Raw genomic sequence first — 22,842 nt, forward strand, 5'->3', positions numbered from 1 at the left:
CCGCGGCCGGGCCCAGCCCGGCCAGTTCCGCTGCCTCGCCTCCACGGCCCGGCCAGTCCCGCCGCCTTGCTTCCGCGGCCGGGCCCGGCCCCGCGCCTCGCTGGGCCCCGCCGCCTTGCCCCGCCTCGCTGGGCCTGCCGCTCACTGGGCCCCGCCACCACGGCCTGGCCCGCCGCCATCGCTCTGGGCCCGCCGCCTCGCCCCACCTCATGGCTGGGGCCGCCGCCGCCACCTTGCTGGGCTCCGCCGTCGCGGCCCTGGGCCCGCCGCCTTGCCTCCGCAGCCGCCCAGCAAGCGAATTCTCCTGGGTGTGCTGCCAACCAATCGGGCGCCCCCTGCAGCCCAGCCAATCAGCTGGGCTGCCGGGACGCATTTCTCCTGGGCACACCCAGGAGAATTATATATATAGATAACCGTGAGCCCTAGAAGTAAATCTTGCCACAGATGGTGGGAAGACAGTATGCAAGCAACAAAGAACTGTGACACCAACAGGTAAATATGGCCAGCAAACAAAAGAAAACTTGTGTCTTCCTCCCGCCTCATGGCCAGGGCTCTGTACCCCTGCCTTGACCCCACTTCTCCCTTCTCTCCTTGTGACTGACTGGCTAGGGGTGCAGGCTCAGGAATAAAAAAGAGGGAAGGAAACCCCAAACTGCTGAATAAATTGATATGGTCCTTATTCTGTATCACTTGACGGGTTTCGAGGGTTGCTCTTCCTCAGAGGCAAAGATGCTGTATCTTTGTTCTCTTAGTGGACAAATTTCCAATATTATATTTGCCTCTGAGAAAGAGCAACACTCAAAAAGCATCAGGCTATACAGAATAAAGACTATTTCCATTTATTCAGCAGCACATTTGGGGTTCTTTTGCTCTTCCCCCCCCCCTTCCTCACTTGAGTGCTGCATCATTTTCCTGCTCCTTCTTTCTCCTGCTCAGACTCAGCCCATTCCTCCTTCAGCCTGACTGTCAGCTCAGCAGCAGGGAATGCTGGCTGATACTCGGCAACCACACTTCTCTGTAGTGATGTGCACGGTCCGGAGAAGTCCGGACCGGCTCCGAAGGGGGGCCTTGTTTTTAGGGCGGGGAGGGCTTGCTTAGCCCTCCCGCCTCCTTGCCCCCGCCAGCACCCGTATTTTCTAGTATAGGGGCGCTGGAAACCAGCCGCCCCCCCCGCCGCCGCCGCGGCGAAAGAACTCCCAATGCCAGCCCTCCCTCCCTCCCAGCTAGCTGCCCGCCCGCCTGCCCGCTCGCTCACCGCTCACCGGATAGGAAACGAGAGGAGCTCCGGCACAGAGCTCCTCTCGTTTGGAAGGCCTCCGGCAGAATGGTGTATTGCGCGCGCGCGCATGCGCGCACCGCAAAGCACGCCGTTCGCCGGAGGCCCGGTCTACCCAGCGATTGGAGGCCCAGTCTACCCGGCCCTTTCCCGGCAGGTAGACCGGGCCTCCGGCGAATGGTGTGCTTTGCGTCGCGCGCAAAACACCATTCTGCTGGAGGCCTTCCAAACGAGAGGAGCTCTGTGCCGGAGCTCCTCTCATTTCCTATCCGGTGAGCGGTGAGCGAGCAGGCGGGCGGGCGGGCAGCTAGCTGGGAGGGAGGGAGGGAGGGCTGGCATTGGGAGTTCTTTCGCCGCGGCGGCGGGCGGCTGGTTTCCAGCGCCCCTATACTAGAAAATACGGGCGCTGGCGGGGGCAAGGAGGCGGGAGGGCTAAGCAAGCCCTCCCGCCCTTAAAGGCATACCCCCCACCCGGACCCGAACCAGGCAGGGCTGGACCGGTCCGGCAGTTCGGCCATTCTTTGGAATGGCCGCCGGACCGGTTCGGGCACACCACTACTTCTCTGGCTGTAAGAGCCTAAACGTATGCGGTTTATAACATTAAGTTCAAAGTACACATAGCCAAAGAAATAATAATGGCTAATCTCCCATTGTTAGAACATACAAAAATAGCAATTATTCGCTTCTTTCTACAGCGATCTCACTCTTCGACTCCCACGTCCTTTGCACCTCCACTGCTTATGAGTGAGATGCCTGGAGGACCTCCTGCAACCTAGCAAACCTGTCCACCATGCATTCAGCTTACTATTGAAAGCTTAAGCAATCGGATTGGCTACGTATGCCTAAGAGGTAGCCAACCAGAAATCTCCCTCCGGTGCTTCCCACCTACCTTTGCCCTACAGAGAGTTTGTTTCAGGCGGGATGACTCGATAGCTCCGCCCACGATCGGTACCTTTCTATTGGCCAGGGAAGATGTCAGTGAAAGGCGAGCACTTTCCTAATTGGTCTAACGACACGCACCTCAAAACCAGCGGGTCTGATACTTCAGTCTCAACTATCACGCGCCTGAGTGGAAGCAATGGGGTCCCCCGGCTCAGTAAAACTGGAAGAAGAGTGTGTTAGTGGGGCTCAGCTCATCGCAGAAGCCCTGAAGATGCAAGTAAGAATGCCGTGACCCCCGAAGTCAGCAATAACCAGAAGTGTTGTGTTGACCATCCTACGGGCAGCGAGAAGGATCAGTTTACTTGAGCTTTGCGCGCGGGAGGGAGGGACGACGTGGTGTGTAGGGGAATGTTTAGAGAAGCGATGGCCAACCTGAAGCTCTCTTGACTCGTTGCTGGACTACGACTCCCATCATCACCCATCATCATCAGCACTGTTGTAGCTGGGGATTATGGGAGTTGTAGTCCAAGAACTGCGGCACAGATTGTTCATCGCGACGCTGGTTTGAGCCAGCTGCTCCATGCTAAGAACAAAAGCTCTTCCAGCCCTATCTAGCTGAAGGCTCGGACTGGCCCACAGGGCAACAGAGCATATTCCGGGTGTGCCCCAACTCCCCCCCGCTTAATTCTGCTCAAAGCTCGGCGCCCTCCCCACATACATTCCACCGCCCTCTCAGTGCCCGCAGTCCGGCCCTGTCTAGTTGTGGCGGTTTTTGTATCTCTCTGCTGTGCCGGTTGTATACTTGGGCGTGGAACCACCTGCAGCAGGAGGAAAGCCACGGCTTGGCAGAACTGTGAATATATTTGGTTTAAAACATTGCCCTTCTTTGCTGAGCCTGTCAGTCAGGCTGACGGAGGGGTGGGCTGAACCTGAGCACCTAGGTAGGTGGCCAGTCACGAGGAGAGGAAGAGGGAGGGCTGCTGCCTGACACACTTCCTCCCTCTCACCCCTTCCCTCTTGGAGAGGACTCATTGTTGGGGCTTGCAAAACAACTCCAATGATTGGGAGCCAACAGTGTGGCATCCCAGTGAGTCAAGTGGGCACAAAGGCTCCATGTAGCTCCTACAAGCCTTTGAAGTTTGCATAACCCCAACTGAAAATCCCTTTTCTAAAGTATAATTACCTTTTTTTGATTGGAATTTAAATACAATATATATTTTTACTGTGGGTGGGTGGGTGGGGTGGATAAGCTCTTACACAAACCATTTCTTTTCTGGTGTGAGGAGTAGCATTTGAGTGTAAAGTGGCATAAAATCCAGGTCTACAATTAGTAAAGTTGGTATATCGGGTTCTTAGAAGCTCAGCTTGATTTGAGCTATTTAACTGCAACCCCACATTGTTCTCTTAGAAATCCTGACCTTGTATAAATAGACTTTAACAGTTAGTTGGTGTTTCAGGTCTATTTATACACAGATAGTATGGGGCAATCATTCTTTTAAAAAATAAATCTTGTTATATAAACTTAAATACAATGTAATCTACAAAGGGGACACACACACACTCTAAATTCAGCTTTTACATACCATAAGCTTTCTTCAGCATCTGTACTGCAGTATGCAAACCCATATACCTACTAACCCCTGCTAACTTGGCAAAGAGGCACCTTTTAACGTGGTGATTCTCTTTATTACCAGGGGGAGAGTAACTGGCCCTATCCACCCCCAGCACAGTACCTCCAGTGACTCTTGCTGATGTCTATCTGATGTTTCTTTTTAGATTGTGAGCCCTTTGGGGACAGGGATCTATCTTATTTATTTATTATTTCTCTGTGTAAACTGCCCTGAGCCATTTGTGGAAGGGCAGTATAGAAATTGAATTATTATTATTAATAATAATAATAATAATAATTAATAACACCAATGAACAACGATAACAACAACAATAACAATGAAACAAAGCAGGCCTATAAGAAAGAACAAGTCAAGAACCGAGCAGAAAAATGGAGAAATAAGCCCCTGCATGGTCAATATTTGCACAATATACAGGTGAAACTCGAAAAATTAGAATATCGTGCAAAAGTTCATTAATTTCAGTAATGCAAATTAAAAGGTGAAACTGATATATGAGCATTACATGCAAAGCGAGATAAGTCAAGCCTTAATTTGTTATAATTGTGATGATCATGGCGTACAGCTCATGAGAACCCCAAATCCACAATCCCAGAAAATTAGAATATTGTGAAAAGGTTCAACAGTCTAGGCTCCAGGTGTCCCACTCCAATCAGCTAATCAATCCATAACACCTGCAAAGGGTTCCTGAGCCTTTAAATGGTCTCTCAGTCTGGTTCATTAGGAATCACAATCATGGGAAAGACTGCTAACTTGACAGTTGTGCAGAAAACCATCATTGACACCCTCCATAAGGAGAGAAAGCCTCAAAAGGTAATTGCAAAAGAAGTTGGATGTTCCCAAAGTGCTGTTATCAAAGCACATTAATAGAAAGTTATGTGGAAGGGAAAAGTGTGGAAGAAAAAGGTGCACAAGCAGCAGGGATGACCGCAGCCTGGAGAGGATTGTCAGGAAAAGGCCATTCAAAAGTGTTGGGGACTTTCACAAGGAGTGGACTGAGGCTGGAGTTAGTGCATCAAGAGCCACCACACACAGACGGATCCTGGACATGGGCTTCAAATGTCGTATTCCTCTTGTCAAGCCGCTCCTGAACAACAAACAACGTCAGAAGCGTCTTACCTGGGCTCAAGAAAAAAAGAACTGGTCTGTTGCTCAGTGGTCCAAAGTCCTCTTTTCTGATGAGAGCAACTTTTGCATCTCATTTGGAAACCAAGGACCCAGAGTCTGGAGGAAGGATGGAGAGGCACACAATGCAAGATGCTTGAAGTCCAGTGTGAAGTTTCCACAGTCTGTGTTGATTTGGGGAGCCATGTCATCTGCTGGTGTTGGTCCACTGTGCTTCATTAAGTCCAGGGTCAACGCAGCTGTCTATCAGGAGATTTTGGAGCACTTCATGCTTCCTTCCGCAGACGAGCTGTATGGGGATGCTGACTTCATTTTCCAGGAGGACTTGGCACCTGCCCACACTGCCAAAAGTACCAAAACCTGGTTCAATGACCATGGGATTACTGTGCTTGATTGGCCAGCAAATTTACCTGACCTGAACCCCATAGAGGATCTATGGGGCATTGCCAAGAGAAGGATGAGAGACGTGAGACCAAACAATGCAGAAGAGCTGAAGGCCGCTATTGAAGCATCCTGGTCTTCCATAACACCTCAGCAGTGCCACAGGCTGATAGCATCCATGCCACACCTCATTGAGGCAGTAATTGCTGCAAAAGGGGCCCAAACCAAGTACTGAATACATATGCATGCTTATACTTTTCAGAGGTCCGATATTGTTCTATTGACAATCCTTGTTTTATTGGTTTCATGTAATATTCTAATTTTCTGGGATTGTGGATTTGGGGTTCTCATGAGCTGTATGCCATGATCATCACAATTATAACAAATTAAGGCTTGACTTATCTCGCTTTGCATGTAATGCGTCTATCTCATATATCAGTTTCACCTTTTAATTTGCATTACTGAAATTAATGAACTTTTGCACGATATTCTAATTTTTCGAGTTTCACCTGTAAGTGGAAAATAACACATCACCAAGACCTGACAATGGCTTAAGAATGGCAACTTGAAGAAAGAAACAGAGGGTTTAATACTGGCTGCACAAGAACAGGCACTAAGAACAAATGCAATAAGAGCAAAAGTCGAAAAATCCACCACAAACAGCAAGTGCCGCCTTTGTAAAGAAGCAGATGAAACAGTGCACCACCTGATCAGCTGTTGTAAGAAGATCGCACAGACTGACTACAAACAAAGGCATGACAGGGTAGCAGGGATGAAACACTGGAACATCTGCAAAAAATACAAGCTACCTGTAGCCAAGAATTGGTGGGACCATAAAATTGAAAAAGTTGAAGAAAATGAAGATGTAAAAATATTATGGGACTTCCGACTACAAACAGACAAACATCTGCCACACAATACACCAGATATAACTGTAGTTGAGAAGAAAGAAAAACAAGTCAAAATAATCGACATAGCAATACCAGGGGATAGCAGAATAGAAGAAAAAGAAATAGAAAAAATCACCAAATACAAAGATCTACAAATTGAAATTGAAAGGCTGTGGCAGAAAAAGACCAAAATAATCCCAGTGGTAATTGGCGCCCTGGGTGCAGTCCCAAAAGACCTTGAAGAGCACCTCAACACCATAGGGGCCACAGAAATCACCATCAGCCAATTACAAAAAACAGCTTTACTGGGAACAGTTTTGTGACGATATCTATAATATTTTGTGACGATATCTATAATAACCAACAGTATTGATGATAAAATTCAGCCATCCCAGGTCCTTGGGAAGGACTCAATGTCTGGATAAAACAAACCAGTCAATAACACCTGTCTGACTGTGTAAACAAGAAATAATAATAATTAATATACCTGATCATGTATTTTCCTGAAAGTATGAATTGCATTTTGTCTGAAAATAAGGGATTTCGGTTCTAGTCTCTGTCAATTTTCCATTTTGTTTAACTTTTTCTATAATGGCCAGGTGCCATACCTTCAAGAGCCAATTTCTAGTCTTTCAATGTTGCAATAGACTTTCTATACACAAGCAATACATTATTTGCCTAAATTAATATGTGTAGTAGTCCTGCTTTTTCACAGGTATAACAATAACAGTAACATATAACAATAACATAACAGACAATACAAAACCTGTAATAATCTGCAGGATCTACTTTAAATGAGGTGGAGTGGGGGAGAATCTAATTTTTGAAAAACTGTGTATTCCTTTCAGAACATCGAGTACATGTTTGGTATTGTTGGTGTTCCAGTGACTGAAATAGCAATTGCAGCTCAAGCAAGTGGAATTAAATATGTAGGAATGCGCAATGAACAAGCTGTAAGTATTTTTGACTGAACAGGTTATTTTGTTGGGCTAGTTATCCTTCATATTGTTTGCTCCTTAACTATCCTGTTAAATTTCATCTTATTCACAGATGATCTCACTCCTTCAGAAAACAAATGATATGATCTAAATTCATGAACCAGTGTCCAGGACTTTTATCATGTGTAGTTTTTCTCAGATTCATTCTCTCAATCTCTATCTCTATCTCTGCAGCCATTGACACATGGACGTGTCAATCTGTAATGGGAGACCTTGCACAGGGTAGGAAAACGGCTTTTTCCTCTCCTGTGATTTTTCCACAAGATGCTTCTCTCCTTCAGATTGGGAGAAAAGAGCTTCATGTGTCTGGCCTAATAATCTCATGAGTGTGACTGTACCATGTACAGGTTTTCTGACTGTTCTGAATACTATCTGTAATTTTTTTATTTCAGTAGCTTGCCATCTTCCTTTCAAAACTGCAATGCAATGTTGTGTTACAAGAAATTTCATGGACTGTTTATACATAAATACAGTTCCTTGCATTTGTCTTTCAGAACTGACTCATGTTGATGGAGATCTGGTATTTAATATTTTGATTAGCCTAAATGTATAAGATGGTTATTGGAAGAGGAGGCAGAGGAGAAGCAAGGTGGGAGTGATTTATGGACAGGCATAGGCTGAATATTCTTAACATTTTTTTCTCTCTCTCTCCAATGTCTTATAATAATGTTTATTCAACAACAAAAGTATAAATTAAAAGTCATGTACCCATCATTTCTCCCTCTGAAATCAAAGGTAGGATTGTCAGTTTTGCAAGGGAAAGCTCCATTTCCCTTACCTGGAGAATGTTATGTGCCACTTTAGCCTGTCACTTGGGTTGACACGGTGTTGTTGCCATGGTACCCTGCTTGTGAGGTACAAAAAGCCCTGCTAATGAAACGCCCACTCAAAGTATCTTAAACGTTTGTGCATTGCCATGGTGTTGGTTTTTTTTTCCTTCCCCAAAAGAAGGGAAACACATGTCACATTAAAATGCCTTCAGTTTTTTTGAGTAGTAATCTTTTTCTTCCCACTTTTTTGTCAAAAATCTTATGTAAAAACTGCATTTGCACCTACCATGCTAAATGCAAATAGCTACCTCAAGATTTTACTCCTACACAAAGTTCCACATTGACTATTCACTTCAATATGTCCCTGCACCCTTCTTAGCAGTTTAACCATTCCTGCTCTAGTCTGTGCTTGCTCCCATCTGTGCTTCATTCTGGAAGAAAATATGTTCTATATTGGGGATGTCCGTGAACGGGTTCAGCACCTCCTCAGGGAAGCTCTGAACCAGCTCAGATGCCTGCAGCCAAACCGGGGACGGGGAGTGGTCCCCTTAAAAAGCAGGTCCTTATCTGCTCCTGTGCCACCCCGCCGCTTTTCCAGGCATGGCGCACTCTCTACAAAAGGCCATGCGCGGCTGCGGCGCTGCTCCCTGAAGACTGTGTGTCGTTTTTAAGGGAAATGCTCCCCATCACCCTGCCCAAGCCCTTCCAGGCTCATCCCTATTACATATGCTAGATATTCTTTTCATACATCAGTTCTAGAGAAAGTTCTACTCCTCTCCTCAAGCTTGGTCAAATTAATTAATTGGTCAATATATTAATTTGACCAAATTAATTGGTCAAATATGTTCTCAGTGCTGTAGGCACTCATATGAGTGGCTAAATTTTGTAAAACGCATAGATTCTTGTTAGAGAATAAGAGACAGCCCAGCTCAGCCGTAGTGGCACGCCTAACTACGTTTTATAGCTCTGCTAAACTATCCTGCCTTTCTCTAGGAGCCTAGTCTAATAGGGATACTAGTGTGGGTGTTTATATTTCTATTCAGAGAGAGCAGGCTTAAAAAGTGAAAATGTCTGTTTAGACAATAGTTTCTTTTGGGGCCGATGGAAAAACTGTACTTCCTATAATGGAGTAGCTTGCATGGAAATAATACTGTATTTGAAGATGGGGACTGCGTGGGGGCTTCATGTTATATGTTGTAGAATTGTCTGTTTTCAAAGCAGTATGTACTTTAATATATTATTTATTTCAATTTAGTTAAGTGTACTAGAATCAGTAGCAGTAGCAAGTATCTTTGAAATGCTAGCATGAATCTAACCAGGATAGAAATACTGACAAATATTGTCATTTTGTCTTGTAGTTATAACTACTTAATTGTGCTCTTAATGTTTCTGATGTGAACAGTGAAGCTGAGGCAACAAGAGTGTGAAATTGTCTGCTATCACTCCTACGCCTAGTTCAGTTTTCCAATCATTATGGCAATTTCCATATTGTTCCTCTGAACTGGAGTCCTAAACTGAGATGTATCACTTATAATTCTATATAGTTTTCTGTACATGAAATTAAAAAACAGGTGTTTCTTTCTTGTTTATTATAGAAGACAAATAGATTGGGTATACTTGATGCAGTATTGTTTGCCTTTAGATCCTCTAATTCAGGTTTGTAATGACACAACTTCAAACATGGTTGTGCATTGGTTTCTAAAATGAACTGCTGCTGATACTCACTGGAATCCAAGAACTGCATTTTTACCTTAAGGGTGCAAACTAGGCAACTTCTGTAACCTTTTCTCTCACTTAATTTCCATATCTTTTGCCACTGATGCCACCTGCTGGTGTATGGCAAAAATATTCACACAAGTAATCCAAAGTTTCTGTCTGTAAGCACTGGCTTTAAAATGCATGAACATGTCCATGTTGTGTGCTTGCATAACACTTGTTCAGACAACATAATGCAAATATTAGCAGTAGAAACCATAGCACTAGTTCCTATAGAAGAGAGCTCAGCTTTCACAGGACAGGTCTTTGCTGTGCTCTGTGACAAGTAAAGGAATATATCTGTATGGAAGTAAATGCCATTTAATAGACATCCAGGTGGCTCTGGGCAAGTCACCTGACATTTTCTCAATGTAAAAAATGTATTGCCACTTCAGATGTGACCCAAGGATGGCCAGCTCAGATGTGACCCAAATCACAATTTAGTGCTTTGTGCACAAAAGCTAAGGCAACTGAGTCTTCCTCAGTTTTCAAGAAGACTGAAAGCTTCTACAGTATTTTTGCTTAAAACAAACTGCAGTTCCATATTATTTGTGACCTTGAGGAACTGTGGTTTGCTAATTAACTAGTATTAGAATATCAAATTACAGTGTGATCCCAGAATAAGAAATGCAAAATAGGTTGGGCACTATCTTTTATTAGCCTCTTTTCTGCTCTTGTGAGACTGTGGTTTGCAAACTGTATTCTGGAAAACCCTGGGATTCCACTGTAACTAAATAGGGATCCCTCAGTGAGAAGATCAGTAATTGTGAACAAGCTTCCTTGAAAGACAGTTTGCTTAGTGCTTCTGACCTTCAACTAAAATAATGCTTTCATAATCTTGCATACTGCTACATCCATATAACTTGATCCAGTTATAGGTTATAGGTATTTTTGCCTCTCCTCTTAACACATAGGACAGTTGGCAGTAAAGCAGGGCCATGTTTTCTCTGTGGAAACCTTTTGGTTTTATATCAAAGCTCTGTGTCCAATTCAGTGCACACACAGAGCTTCTGCATGTGAAAGATACTCAATTCACTTCTGTGGAGAGGCCTGCTCTATCTGCAGGATCTCCTTTTCTCTTCCTATATGAGAGTGCTTCATGGTAACTTTCTGTTATAATAACTGAAATCTCATTCAGCAGCTTATTTATCAATGTATGTGTGTTATATATAAATACACCATTGCATTTCATCTTCAATAGGCCTCCTATGCTGCCTCTGCTGTTGGATACCTGACAGGCAGGTAAGATGCATGCTTGTATTTGCCTTCAGACTCAGTCTGGTTAAGTTGCAGTAAGCAACCTTTATTACCAAACCAGGATTTCTAAAGCTTTGCTGCAGTTGCCTTCCAGTTCACACTTTACACTTTACAAGTTTTTGCTGCTTATGCACCAGTATTTGCAGTACTAGCATCGTAAGGTGTGGAAAGGAAGATGCACATTTTGCAAATGTACAGGGATGACCAATGGATATGCATTGAGCAGCTGTGGGATCTGAAGAGTGCAAAGAGTGTGTGTGTGTGAGTGTCCTGAGAAGTCTCCCTAAGAATTATTTAGATTTGGATATGAAAGATACAAATTAAAGTAATTACTCACCTGTGAAGTCCATAACTAAGGCTTGCTTACATTGCTATTCTCTGCCTAACCTGCCACAGGGTTGTTTTTAGGGGTATGCACAAAGCGTTTTGTGCAGCCACGTGGGTGGGGGGTGGAGTGGAGAGCAGTAGCTTTAACAGGAGGCGTGCAGCTGCTCCCTTATTGCTTTGGTTTTATGCTGGTCTGTAACCGTAATAAAGATTTTTCATTGGCCTTGCCTGCTCCTCTGCCGCCCTTCACCTCCCCACCATGGTGGTGTTGGTTCTAAAAAGCTGCTTGACAGCGGTGCTGCTCCCAGCAGCCCGCATGCGGTGTCAGCACGCATATGGCTGCCGCACATGCAGGCTGACGCCACCCGTGGGTTGCTGAGAACAGCACCGCAGCCATGCAGGGCAGGTTTTTTTTAGAACCCACAGGAGGGAGTGGAGCAGCAGATAAAACCTGCATGCCTCCTTTAAAAATCTACCATTCACCCCTCCTCCACTGAAACAATGCGGTCGTTCAAATCATTTCAGTGCCTCTATAATGAGGTGCCGAAATGATCTGGGCACTTCCCTAGTTGTTTTGAAGGTACAGTGGGCTATCACTAACTGAAATTTATAATCAGTTTCTCTCCTTCTAAATTGACCCTTTAAGCATGGCACTATTTAACAGGGTCTCCACATGATCGATTTAGAAGGATTTCTCCCCCTTACTTTGTGTTCCTACTGTGTATTTTTTTTAAAAAAAATTTTTTTTCTTTTGTCTCTAGGCCTGGTGTATGCCTTGTGGTTTCTGGTCCTGGTCTTATACATGCTCTAGCAGGAATGGCAAATGCGAACATGAATTGTTGGTAATATATGTACATTTTCTCTTAACGACTCTGAGCATTGACCTACAGTTAGGAGATGCTGCACCTCTTTTCTGTGTCATGAAGTCACTTGTAGAGCCATAGTTCCCTCCAACCCTGTTATGCATTTTCAGTTTTTGTTAGGCAGATGAGCCTTTAGGGTAGGGCAGGATACAAATATACTTTATTTGGTCTTTCTTATGAAGCCCAGTGCTTTAGGACATGCACCAGCTGAGTGCAGCTATCTTACATTTTTAATGTAATCAATATGATTTGCTCCATTACTTGGTTTTGAGAAGTTGCTGATAGCATGACCTTATCCTCTGAATTTAATGCCTGTCAGTGATTAAATTATTGCTTGGTAACTATCTTAAGATCCAGTTGGGTTAACTAGAAGTCTATTACCCCTATCTTAAGAGGAATCAATATGAACAAACCGTAACTTGTTTTTGAGAAGTCACTGAAACCTCCCTTATTCTTTAAATACACTGTCCATACACGATAAAGTTTTAATATGTGGTAGCTATCATATGATCTAGTGTGGTCTGTTACCATGTATTAAAGAGGAAAGTGAAAACCCGTAATCTTATTGCCATGACTAACTTCACATTTATTTACACTGTGCTTGAAAGCAAGGTTGTTGTTTTTTAAGTCTCCTTTTTCTGTTTATTATTCATTCATTCAATTTTTATACCGCCCTTCCAGAACTGGCTCAGGGCAGTTTGACAAACATTAAATGGTAGTATTAGGCAAATTGGTGGCGTAGTACAGTAAGTCTAACCCTGTAAGAGTATTGCTGTCTACTACTCCTGTCAGACTTGATGGAGGCTTACAAAGGCAAACTACTAAGCACTTAAGGAGACAGGGCAAAGAATGGCATTGCTTGGTCCTCTCACACAGTAGTACTTGCTTAACATTTGATTGACATAGTCAAAGTGGATGACACCAATCACCTGTTTGGGAAGATAGGTCTGAACTCAGTGTCTCATTCCTTCAAACAGTTGATGAGTGCTCTCAAAGTTGTTAATGCTGACCATCTCTTCAGGAAACATAGCCCACATAAGTATGAATAACTACAAATGCATCTCTGGGTACATATAATTTTGTTTTGTGTACATGCTTGTTTTAACTAAGCATGTTTATTTTTTAAAAAAAAATGTATATGCCAAATATTTTTATACTGTTACTCCCAGAACAGCAAACAGACAAAATATATTGACAATAAAATCAAAGCAGTAGGGAAAACAACAATATAAAACCAACAAAAAATATAAGCATAAAAATCACAGTTGTGGCAATAACATTCTAAAAGCTGAGCTAAAAATTAAAAGGTCTGAGAAAACAAAAATGTCTTCATCTAGCACCAAAAGACCAGTAGCGGCCCATGCTAACAAGCTGCGGGGTGGGTGGGTGTGTGAGAAAAATGAGCCACAGCTGCTCTGGTACTGTCAGCCGCTCTCTCACTCTCTTCTGGCCCTGCCTTGGCTGTAATTGAGCCGTGCAGGCTGATCATCTGGTAAGGGAGGGAAATCCCCAACTGGGCAAATGACCAAGGTTGGAAATTTCCCTCCCCTGCCAGATGAATGACCAGCCTCTACCACTCAGTTACAGCTAGGGAGGGGCCAGAATGGAGCAAGAGCTGCTGCCAGTATTTAAATAAGTATATAAATACCAAGAACTTATAGTGGGCAGGGGTGGCCAGCCTGAAGTTCTTCAGAAACTGGGATGGGGGGGAGTTGTAACCCACCTACAGCTGGAGGGCCTCAGATTGGTGACCTTGATATAGGGTTTCAAGGACCAGCACTCTGAATTATGCTCAGAATGGAGAAACAACCAATGAATTTGTTTCACAACTAGTAAGAGACTTTTCTTCTGGCTAGTTCCAGTGCAGCACCCTTTGCTTGCATAAGAACAGCCCAGCTGGATCAGACCCAAGGCCTGATCCAGGCCCATCTAGTCCAGCATCCTGTTTCACACAGTGGCCCACCAGTTGCTGCTGGGAAGCTCACAGGCAATTGCTGAGGGCATGCCCTCTCTCCTGCTGTTACTCCCCTGCAACTGGTATTCAGAGGCATGTTGCTCTTTTGAGATGAGTATTAAAAACATGTTTATTCATGCATCTTGCTTTTAAGAGATAAACGTTTTTCATTTCTAGGCCTCTTATTGTTATTGGAGGTTCCTCTGACAGAAATCAGGAAACAATGGGAGCTTTTCAAGAATTTCCACAGGTATGCAGCTGTGTTCTGTAAAAAAGTTGGACGCAACTTTTCTAGTGATGTTTTCTCAAGTCCTTACTTATGTAAACTCATAGCAAGGCTATCCTAGTGCTCAATGTGAGTTGTATGAAAAACACTCCTGGCCATTAAAGCTCATAAAAATAATGAGTAATGAAAACACCCACTGCTTTTCATTTAACCCTCGAGAAGTTACTGCATGAACCATCCAATATGTTAGATTAAATGGATGACCCTTCCCACATTTACCCACCAAATCCCCACTCCCTTGGCTCTTTGGAACTCTGCTTCCTATTAGAATTACCCAATTTTTCAAGTTAACAATATCCCTCATCCCTATTTAAAAGTCTTATCTCTTAATCTACTATTCTATGTGGTGTCTTGTTTTCCAACTTAATGTTATAGTGGATAGACTGTATGAAAATTCCCTCCCACAGCCTTTCTTTAGCCCACACATGGCCAAGTGTCCTTAGGAGCCACCCAGTGTTTCTGTCTCTTTATATCTACTTTCAAATGATAGTTTCTTAAATGAGAGAAGAATGAAAAATATAGAACCAAAAGGGGAGGAGACCTCAGGATGCAGAGAAGATCATTTATTGTCTGATGTATTTTGAATATCGTGGCCCTTTGTCAGGGGTAACTAATACAGTTCTTTCAAGAAGAGACCAGAACAGCTTTCCTTACCATCTCAAAATAGCTATTGTATTAGCAATGAATGATCTTTTCTGTGCTTTGAGGTGTCCTCCCCGTTTGCTCCTTCTCTGCCTGATGCTTAAAATTTCTTTCGTAAAACAGCCATGATATTTTGTTCTATATCTCTGCGCTTGGGGCTTTAAGATGGGAGTTCTAAACTCTCCTTTAAGAAGGCTCTCTGTGTATTGTCATGATCAGTGCAGAAGCAACAGAAATAATCAAGCAACAGAAATCTGTATTCTTATATTTCTCGGTAACAGCTGTGATAGTAATTTAAGTATTGTTAGCTTGCCAAGACAAGAAAACTCTAACAGGATGACAATACATTTTGTGCTCAAAGCCTTCTAAAATGTCAATTTTTTTTTTTTAAAAAAATCATCCATATTTGGTTTTATTCTTAAAATATCCATTTTAATTCTTTAGAATCCAGAGAACATTTTGGTAGAGAATTTTTTTAAAACTGAAAATTGCAAGCAAGCATACAATAATCTGCAACTTATTTATAAACTTGTCCTGTGACTGTTTAGGACAAAAGCGAAAGAATGTTGTTGGGTTTTTTTTAATGGTGTGTTTCTTCGTTTGCTTGATTCCAGGTTGAAGCTTGTAGGCTATACAGCAAATTTTCTGCCAGACCAAGCAGTCTAGAAGTTATTCCTGCTGTTATTGAGAAGGTATCAAGCAGTTCATAGATGATTTGCCTTGGTGTGTCTGGTAAATAAAAGCAGCATAGTACAGTTATAGTGCCATATAATCTCATGCTTGGTGGTGGTGTTTGCTGATTCAGAGCTCAAGTAGCTGGTGTACCCCTTCTTATTTGTACATCTTAGGAATAGCAAATTGTAGAGTGTGTGTGTGTGTGTTTGTGTGTCTGTGTATATGTATATGTATATCTATCTATCTATTGCTTTTGACATTTCTTTAAAAAAGATTAAGCATGCAGTCCTAAACACACTTACTGGAGAATAAGTCTTATTGAACCAAATAGGGCTTCTGAGTAAACATGAGAGGATTATGCTGCATGGCCACAATCCTATACAGATGTGCCTGGCAATAAGCCTTATTGAACACAATGGCCCACATGTTGCACAGCCAACTGCTGCTGTAAGGGAGCTTACCCTGCATGTGCTCTGTTGCTTGATTAATGTTGACTGAGCTCAGAGCAGCTCGCTAAACAAGAACACAGTTGCCTTAGAGCAGCAGATTATACTACACAACATGTTGGCCAGTGGGTGTGCAGAGCTGAGTTCAATCAAATTCAGAAGGACATTCTTCTGAGTGAACATGGTTAGAATTCTGCGGTTGAATAATGCCATACCACAACTGAAGTACTTATTTCTGTTGATTTCTGGAATACACCTACAAAATATTCATTTTGTTTAAGAACAGGGAGTGCTTAACAGGGAGCCCCTGGTGGCGCAGTGGTAAAACTGCCGCCCTGTAACCAGAAGGTTACAAGTTCGATCCTGACCAGGGGCTCAAGGTTGACTCAGCCTTCCATCCTTCCGAGGTCGGTAAAATGAGTACCCAGAATGTTGGGGGCAATATGCTAAATCATTGTAAACCGCTTAGAGAGCTCCAGCTATAGAGCGGTATATAAATGTAAGTGTTATTGTTATTATTATTATTATTATTAATGACATTCTACTCAAATAGGTTATTTATTTATGTGTTCGGTTTTTATACCATCTTTCATAAGGCATCCCAAGGCAGTTTACAAAAGTTCAAATACAATAAAACTCAATTAAAAAATCAAATTTAAAGCCTTAAAATCAGTTAAACAGTAAAAACCATAAAACGCGCCCCCCCCAACCCCAACCCATAAAAATGACAAGCAGGAGAGCCGAGAGAACTGGCAGCCCCTAAGGGATAAAAGCCTGAACAAATAAAAACTTCTTTAGTCATTTTTTAAAAGCTGCCACAGATTTCAAAGAGCAGACATTCACTGGGAGAGCATTTCAGAGCCTGGGGGCAACAACAGAGAAGGCCCGGTCCTGTGTACACGACAATTTAGCTTCTTTCAATATCAGCACAGAGCAAAGGCCCTTCACTCTTGCACAATGCTGCTGAGTAGTCTTGCAGATTTATTTCTATTGTAAACACATTTCTTAGGTTAACCTTCCAAGAACTGGTATTATAAAATTGCACACTACTACTGAAGCTCAGTTTGAGCCCTACATCCTTTAATCAAGAGTGTTTCAAGGAGGGTTGACTCAGCCCTGTAGTGTGTGGCTGGAACAAATAGAATCCAAAGCCATTGAAGAAAACGCTCTGTGAGGGGTCATGCTACTTCCAATAGATACCCGGCAGGAGATTTTGACTTAATAATCAAGATGTAACAGCTTGAATAGTCACTGTAGTTACAGTTGGCTGCAAACTGAATCTGGTGGTTTTTGTGTTCTGCAGGTGATGGATAATACTTTTTGCCATTTCAGAATTTATTTTACACATTTTGTGATGATTGTAGAGCATTTCTACTTTTTTGTCTTCAATCAATCTAGGCTGTCAGGAACAGTATCTATGGCCGTCCAGGTGCCTGCTACATTGACATACCTGGAGACTTTATAAATCTTCAGGTGAACAAGAGCGCTGTCAAGTGAGTGCCATTAGGATGTGTATTTTTATTTAAGAGGTATCTTTCATTTGAGAATTCCTTGTTCCAAACACAGAGCTAATAAAGGAAAGCATGGATTCTCAGCAAATAGACAGTACTGCTTGAAACAAGAGGTACTGGACAGGTATGGGCCTCCTTAAAGGCCTCCTTAATTTGCCTCAGACCTCCTGAACAACTGGACAGGGTCTGTCAAAGTGGACATGTCTGTCTGAACAATGATGATTATCATCCTTTTAAGAATAAGAAATTGAGAAACTGAACTCCTGTTATTGGGATGAGTCTTTGGATCTGGAAGAGGCTTAGGTTGCAATCGTAAGCACACTTACTAAGGAATAAATTTTATTGAACTCAGTGAGACTTATGCATGAGTGAAGATGTTTAAGATTGTATTTCAGCATATTCTTAAGAGCTATTAAATGGGCTTCTGTTTAGTGGTGAGGATCTTGCTTTAGTGAAACAATTCAGATTATTGGAGCAGTAGCTCAGTGGTAGTCACCTTAAGTGGTGCAGTGGGGAAATGTTTGACTAACAAGCAGAAGGTTGTCGGTTCAAATCCTTACTGGTACTATATCGAGCAGCAGTTATATAGGAAAATGCTGAAAGGCATCATCTCATACTGTGCTGGAGGAGGCAATGGTAAACCCCTCCTGTATTGTACCAAAGACAACCTCAGGGCTCTGTGGTCTCCAGGAGTCGACACCAACTTGACGGCACATTTTACGTTTTTAACTTTAGCTCAGTGGTAGAGCATCTGCTTTGTATGCAGAAGGTCCCTAGTTCAATCTCTGGCATCTCCAGGTAGTCCTGGGAAATAAGGATGTGCGTGAACCGGTCCAGAGGCCATGATAGAAGCCTCCGAACCAGTTCAAATGTGACCCGGTCCGGCACCGGCGGGGGGCGGTTCTTTAAGGTCGGGGGGGTTGCACTTACCCCTCCCGCTGCTTTCCCCCCGCCGGAACTCCGTTTTTTGGAAATGATTTTGGGGTGGCAGCATTCCTCCCTGCCACCCATGCCCCCATTGTTTGCAGGAAATACCAGAAGTAACAAGCACGTGTGCGTTGCATGCGCACATTGTGTGACATGCACACGCAACATGCCATGTGTGCGGTGCGCGCACGTCTGCGGACACACGCGCACTTGTTACTTGCGGTATTTCCTGCAAGCGACGGGGGCAGGGGCGGCAGGGAGGAATGCTGCCGCCCCAAAATCGTTTCCAAAAAATGGAGCGCTGGCGGGCGGAAAGCGGCGGAAGGGGTACATGGGGAAAAAAAACCCCTGCCCTTAAAGGGAGACCCCCACTGGTGCCGGACCGTGTCTCCGCAGTTCTGTGCACATCCCTACTGGGAAATACACCTGCCTAAAACCTTATAGAGCCACTGCCAGTCAGCATAGCCAATATTGAGTTAGATAGATCAATGGTCTGATTTGGTATAAGGCAGCTTCCTATTTTCCTAATGGGTTTGGGGACCTTTTTAGCCTACTTTCCAGTAAGCTTAAGAGATTACCCAGCATTCCATGTGTGTGTCCATCCCCACATTAACTTTGCAGTGCCTGGACCAATATGAACCAAATCGGGTAAGTTGTAGGGACACATAGGGAAACTTCAATGGCATAGTTTGTGATGATGTCATCCACCCCAATTCAAGATGGCGGACACACAAACCTTTGAGGTGCAAGTGGACTGACTTGTGAACTGCCGCCTAACCAATTTGAACCAAATTTGCTACAGCTGTAGGGGCACATAGAGATGCCCCAAGGGCATCGTTTGTGATTATGTCATCCACCCTGATTCAAAATGGTGGATGCATGAATATTTGAGACACAAGAGGTCTAACTTGTGGACCACCTAATTTATTTGAATCAGATTTAGTCCAGTTGTATGGATAGTGAAAGGAAAGTAAGCATATTAGTTCTTACTAGAACAACTTGTTAGTTTTTCTTGTAAGAACACACTAGCCTTTAGTTCTAACAAAACAACTTATTAAAAATTAAGAGACAAACCAAGAAACAGAATCCTCAAACTCTGTGCACTTTCTCTTCGAATTTTGGTGCTGCTTTGGAATATTTTTCAACATTCCTGAGGAGCATTTGGTGGGATGAGGGGCTCTTAAAGACTGTAATGTAAACGGTTGGCTAGAAGAACCAAACTATGCATAGCCCTTCCACTTTCAGCTCTTTGACTGTTGCAAATTACATGTTGCTTGAGGAATAATTGTGAGAAAACTTAGTCCCTCATTTACAGCATTCAAAGGCAGGCAAGAACACAGTGGGAAGTTGTTTTTTGAAGTCGTTAAAACAAAAAAATACAGCATAAATGCCACTTTCTAACATTATAAAATAAATGATTTATAAAGAAACGTAACTGGTGCCTTCTAATGCGATACCATTTGGGTCTACGCACATGTTATGCAAACGAATGTAAACGTTCCCTAGGTCTAGAATTTGTTGCACAGTTGCAAGAGTTAGCATTTGTAATATACACGTAATGAAATATTAGAATTCTTTGTAGAGGCAGTCACTGGTTTCTACAGGAAGTTACACCTTTTGGTGGAAGTGTATGGCATGCACACATTGGTAAAAAAAAAAAAGATGTCTTTGTTATTAAAGCAACCTGAAATGGTACATACTTTACATTTTGCCTTTCCGCATCCTGCCCCCACCCCCGCTCACTAAAAGTGAGACATTTATCTCACTTCCTTTTGAAGATGTGGCCATTTCATTCTACTTTCTAGATTTACAGAATGCTGTCCAGAACCTCCAATCAGCATGGCTGAAGAATCAGCTATTTCTAAAGCAGTTTCAATCATTGCACATTCCAGAAAGCCACTGCTCATTATTGGCAAAGGTAATCTTCTTCTTATTTTACCGCTAACTATAAAATATAGTGTCTTGTTTTGCAATTTGGGCTGTTCTCTTCAAGCAATCCAGGCTGTCAGGAACAGTAATCAAGTATGCAGATAGAGGGAAATCTTGAGGATCAACTTCTCACTTATTTTGGGAGGAGAAGAGAAACACTTTGCAGGGGGAAGAAAAATATCTTTTGAAATTGAAAATATGGGTTATGGGGAAATATATGTTATTAGGATTGGTAGCAGATGGTGGTGCAGTTCAATAAAACGGGGGCTGGGACACCTCAAATGCTTAGGGGTGGGATCTGCATCCCTGACCGTTTAAGTTCCTTCTGAACCTTGGAGCTAAAATCTGGTTTTGAATTCTTTTAGCCTCTGGAGAAAAATACAGCAGCCTCTGCTAAACTGTCCCTTAGTTGTTGCTTTAAGTAGACCGAAGAGCATTAAAAATGAGCTTACAGCATATTTATCAACAATGATTTATAACTGTCTGGTTTGTCAAGATGTGTAGGCGTCCTTTGGGTCTTCCCTTACAGATTTCTATCAGATTAAATTTCCCCCCCAAATGCAGCCCTAACTTCCTTCTCATGTGCTTGTGTTAATCAAAAGTAAGCCTATTACTGCAAAAAAGTCCTTTTGATACCATCTGCAGAACTATAAATAATCCTCTCTCTTTATTGTAAGCTGACAATTCTGAACATGCGGATGTGCTTCTAGTAAGAGGGATGAACTTTCTACGTATTAACATAATAATTTCTGTGCTGTAGTTATTACCACTGGAAAAATAAATTGGAATGAAGATAACTGATATCGTTGTGGAGTAACTCTTGTATAATCTATAACTATTTGGAAGAAAGGTGAACTTAGTGCATACTGCTGCCATATAAATGCGTAAAGTTAATATTTTTCTAGGAGTTCTTACCAGCTGCCCCTTTCCAGTGTTTGTCAGCTGCCTGAGAACTTAATTCTTCCTCTGCTTCTACTGCCTGAAGGAAATTCAGTAATTATATTCCAAAGAAAAAGAAGTTGGGAGTCTGTTCTTCTGTTTTTCTTGTATTATTGTTAAATGTTGTTAACTACAAATGAGTGTTGAAAAATTGAATGGTTGAGTCTGTTCAGATGTAATGCTAAACATGATTAAAGCACAGTTCAGCATTACTAGTGTGAGCCAAGGGAAGAAATTTGCTGCCTCTATTCCTGGTTAAAAAATTAACTATGTCTGAACCTTGCAATTCATGGTTTCTTCTAACCACAGTTTGCACACAAGCCAGGATATCGAACATGTCACAACTGGTTTTAAACCAGGAATGGAAGCATTTCCTCCCCATGTATGCAAAGGGGAAGGAGGAGCACTCTGGAGATTCTCACTCATACAGGAAAACCTTGGTACTTGCATGGGTTCTTTTCTTGACTACTGCCGCGGATACTGGAACTGCAAATACTGAGGCATTGGGACAATGAGAATCCGGGGGTTAGGTTCCAGAGGGGACGTAAACTGGCTAAAATCAATGAAAAAATGCAAAATAAAGTACCCTACTGTGCTCTATGGGCCCCCCATGTTCCAGCAATGCCCCACAAGGGGAAAACATCAGCTAGAAATTGTGGGTTTTTTCAGGGTTTTTAAAAAAATAAGCCATAAAATGGCTCCTGATCACTGCCAAATATAAGAGAGAATTGCCACTTTAAAAGGTGCTTTTTTGCCAAATTCTAGGGTACCAATTCAAAGAGGGTCAAATCAAGTTCTAATTTCAGTTCTCTTATTAGTTTACTAGGATGGTAGTTACTTAAATGGGTTGCCAAAATTTACACCAAAAGCTTTACACCATGTCAAGGAGTCTCTTGTGGTGGTGGGTGTTTTTCTTAGGTGCTGCTTATTCACGTGCTGAAAACAGCATCAGAAAGTTGGTGGACCAATGTGGGCTTCCCTTTTTGCCTACACCAATGGGGAAGGGAGTTGTTCCTGACAACCATCCATACTGCGTAGCTGCTGCCAGATCTAGGTAAATACATAAATCATGGCTTCCACTCCTGTCTCTGATGGAACTAAACTTAAGAATATCCCTAAAAAATCACCTTTCTGTAATTACAAATTCTTCTAGTTACTGCTGAGCAGTCAGCAAGTTCCAGTGTAATTATTCTGAATTACTTTCTCCTTTACAAATAAGAGGTTTATCCACATAAATGAAGACACATTTTATGTATAGTTTGAAGTACAAGATGAAGATAAAGAACACATTGCAGAATATATTTGGCATGCTCAGGCATGGTTGTCAAGTCAGTGAGATGATGCCATATGTTACCTTATTGTGGTTGTTTCTCTGGGGGCT

At 42.8% G+C, this 22,842-nt stretch overlaps 1 protein-coding gene across 2 annotated transcripts in view; it reads left to right on the plus strand.

Annotated features, from left to right (window-relative positions):
- The first annotated feature begins 2,267 nt into the window (after positions 1-2,267).
- The window catches only part of HACL1 (2-hydroxyacyl-CoA lyase 1), a 41,937-nt gene continuing 21,362 nt past the window's right edge, over positions 2,268-22,842 (plus strand). Inside the window, exons 1-9 of one of the 2 annotated variants that reach the window (XM_053263344.1) lie at positions 2,268-2,435; positions 7,031-7,135; positions 10,907-10,947; positions 12,051-12,131; positions 14,284-14,356; positions 15,649-15,726; positions 17,554-17,648; positions 20,399-20,511; positions 22,380-22,515. In XM_053263344.1, coding sequence (XP_053119319.1) covers positions 2,355-2,435; positions 7,031-7,135; positions 10,907-10,947; positions 12,051-12,131; positions 14,284-14,356; positions 15,649-15,726; positions 17,554-17,648; positions 20,399-20,511; positions 22,380-22,515 — 803 coding nt within the window. In that variant the 5' untranslated portion in view covers positions 2,268-2,354. Of the gene's footprint in view, positions 2,436-7,030; positions 7,136-7,705; positions 7,770-10,906; positions 10,948-12,050; positions 12,132-14,283; positions 14,357-15,648; positions 15,727-17,553; positions 17,649-20,398; positions 20,512-22,379; positions 22,516-22,842 lie in introns of those variants that run through there. The other variant, XM_053263345.1, reaches the window with a different exon arrangement.

Source organism: Hemicordylus capensis, chromosome 6 (assembly GCF_027244095.1).
Source record: "Hemicordylus capensis ecotype Gifberg chromosome 6, rHemCap1.1.pri, whole genome shotgun sequence".
NCBI classification, from domain to species: domain Eukaryota; kingdom Metazoa; phylum Chordata; class Lepidosauria; order Squamata; family Cordylidae; genus Hemicordylus; species Hemicordylus capensis.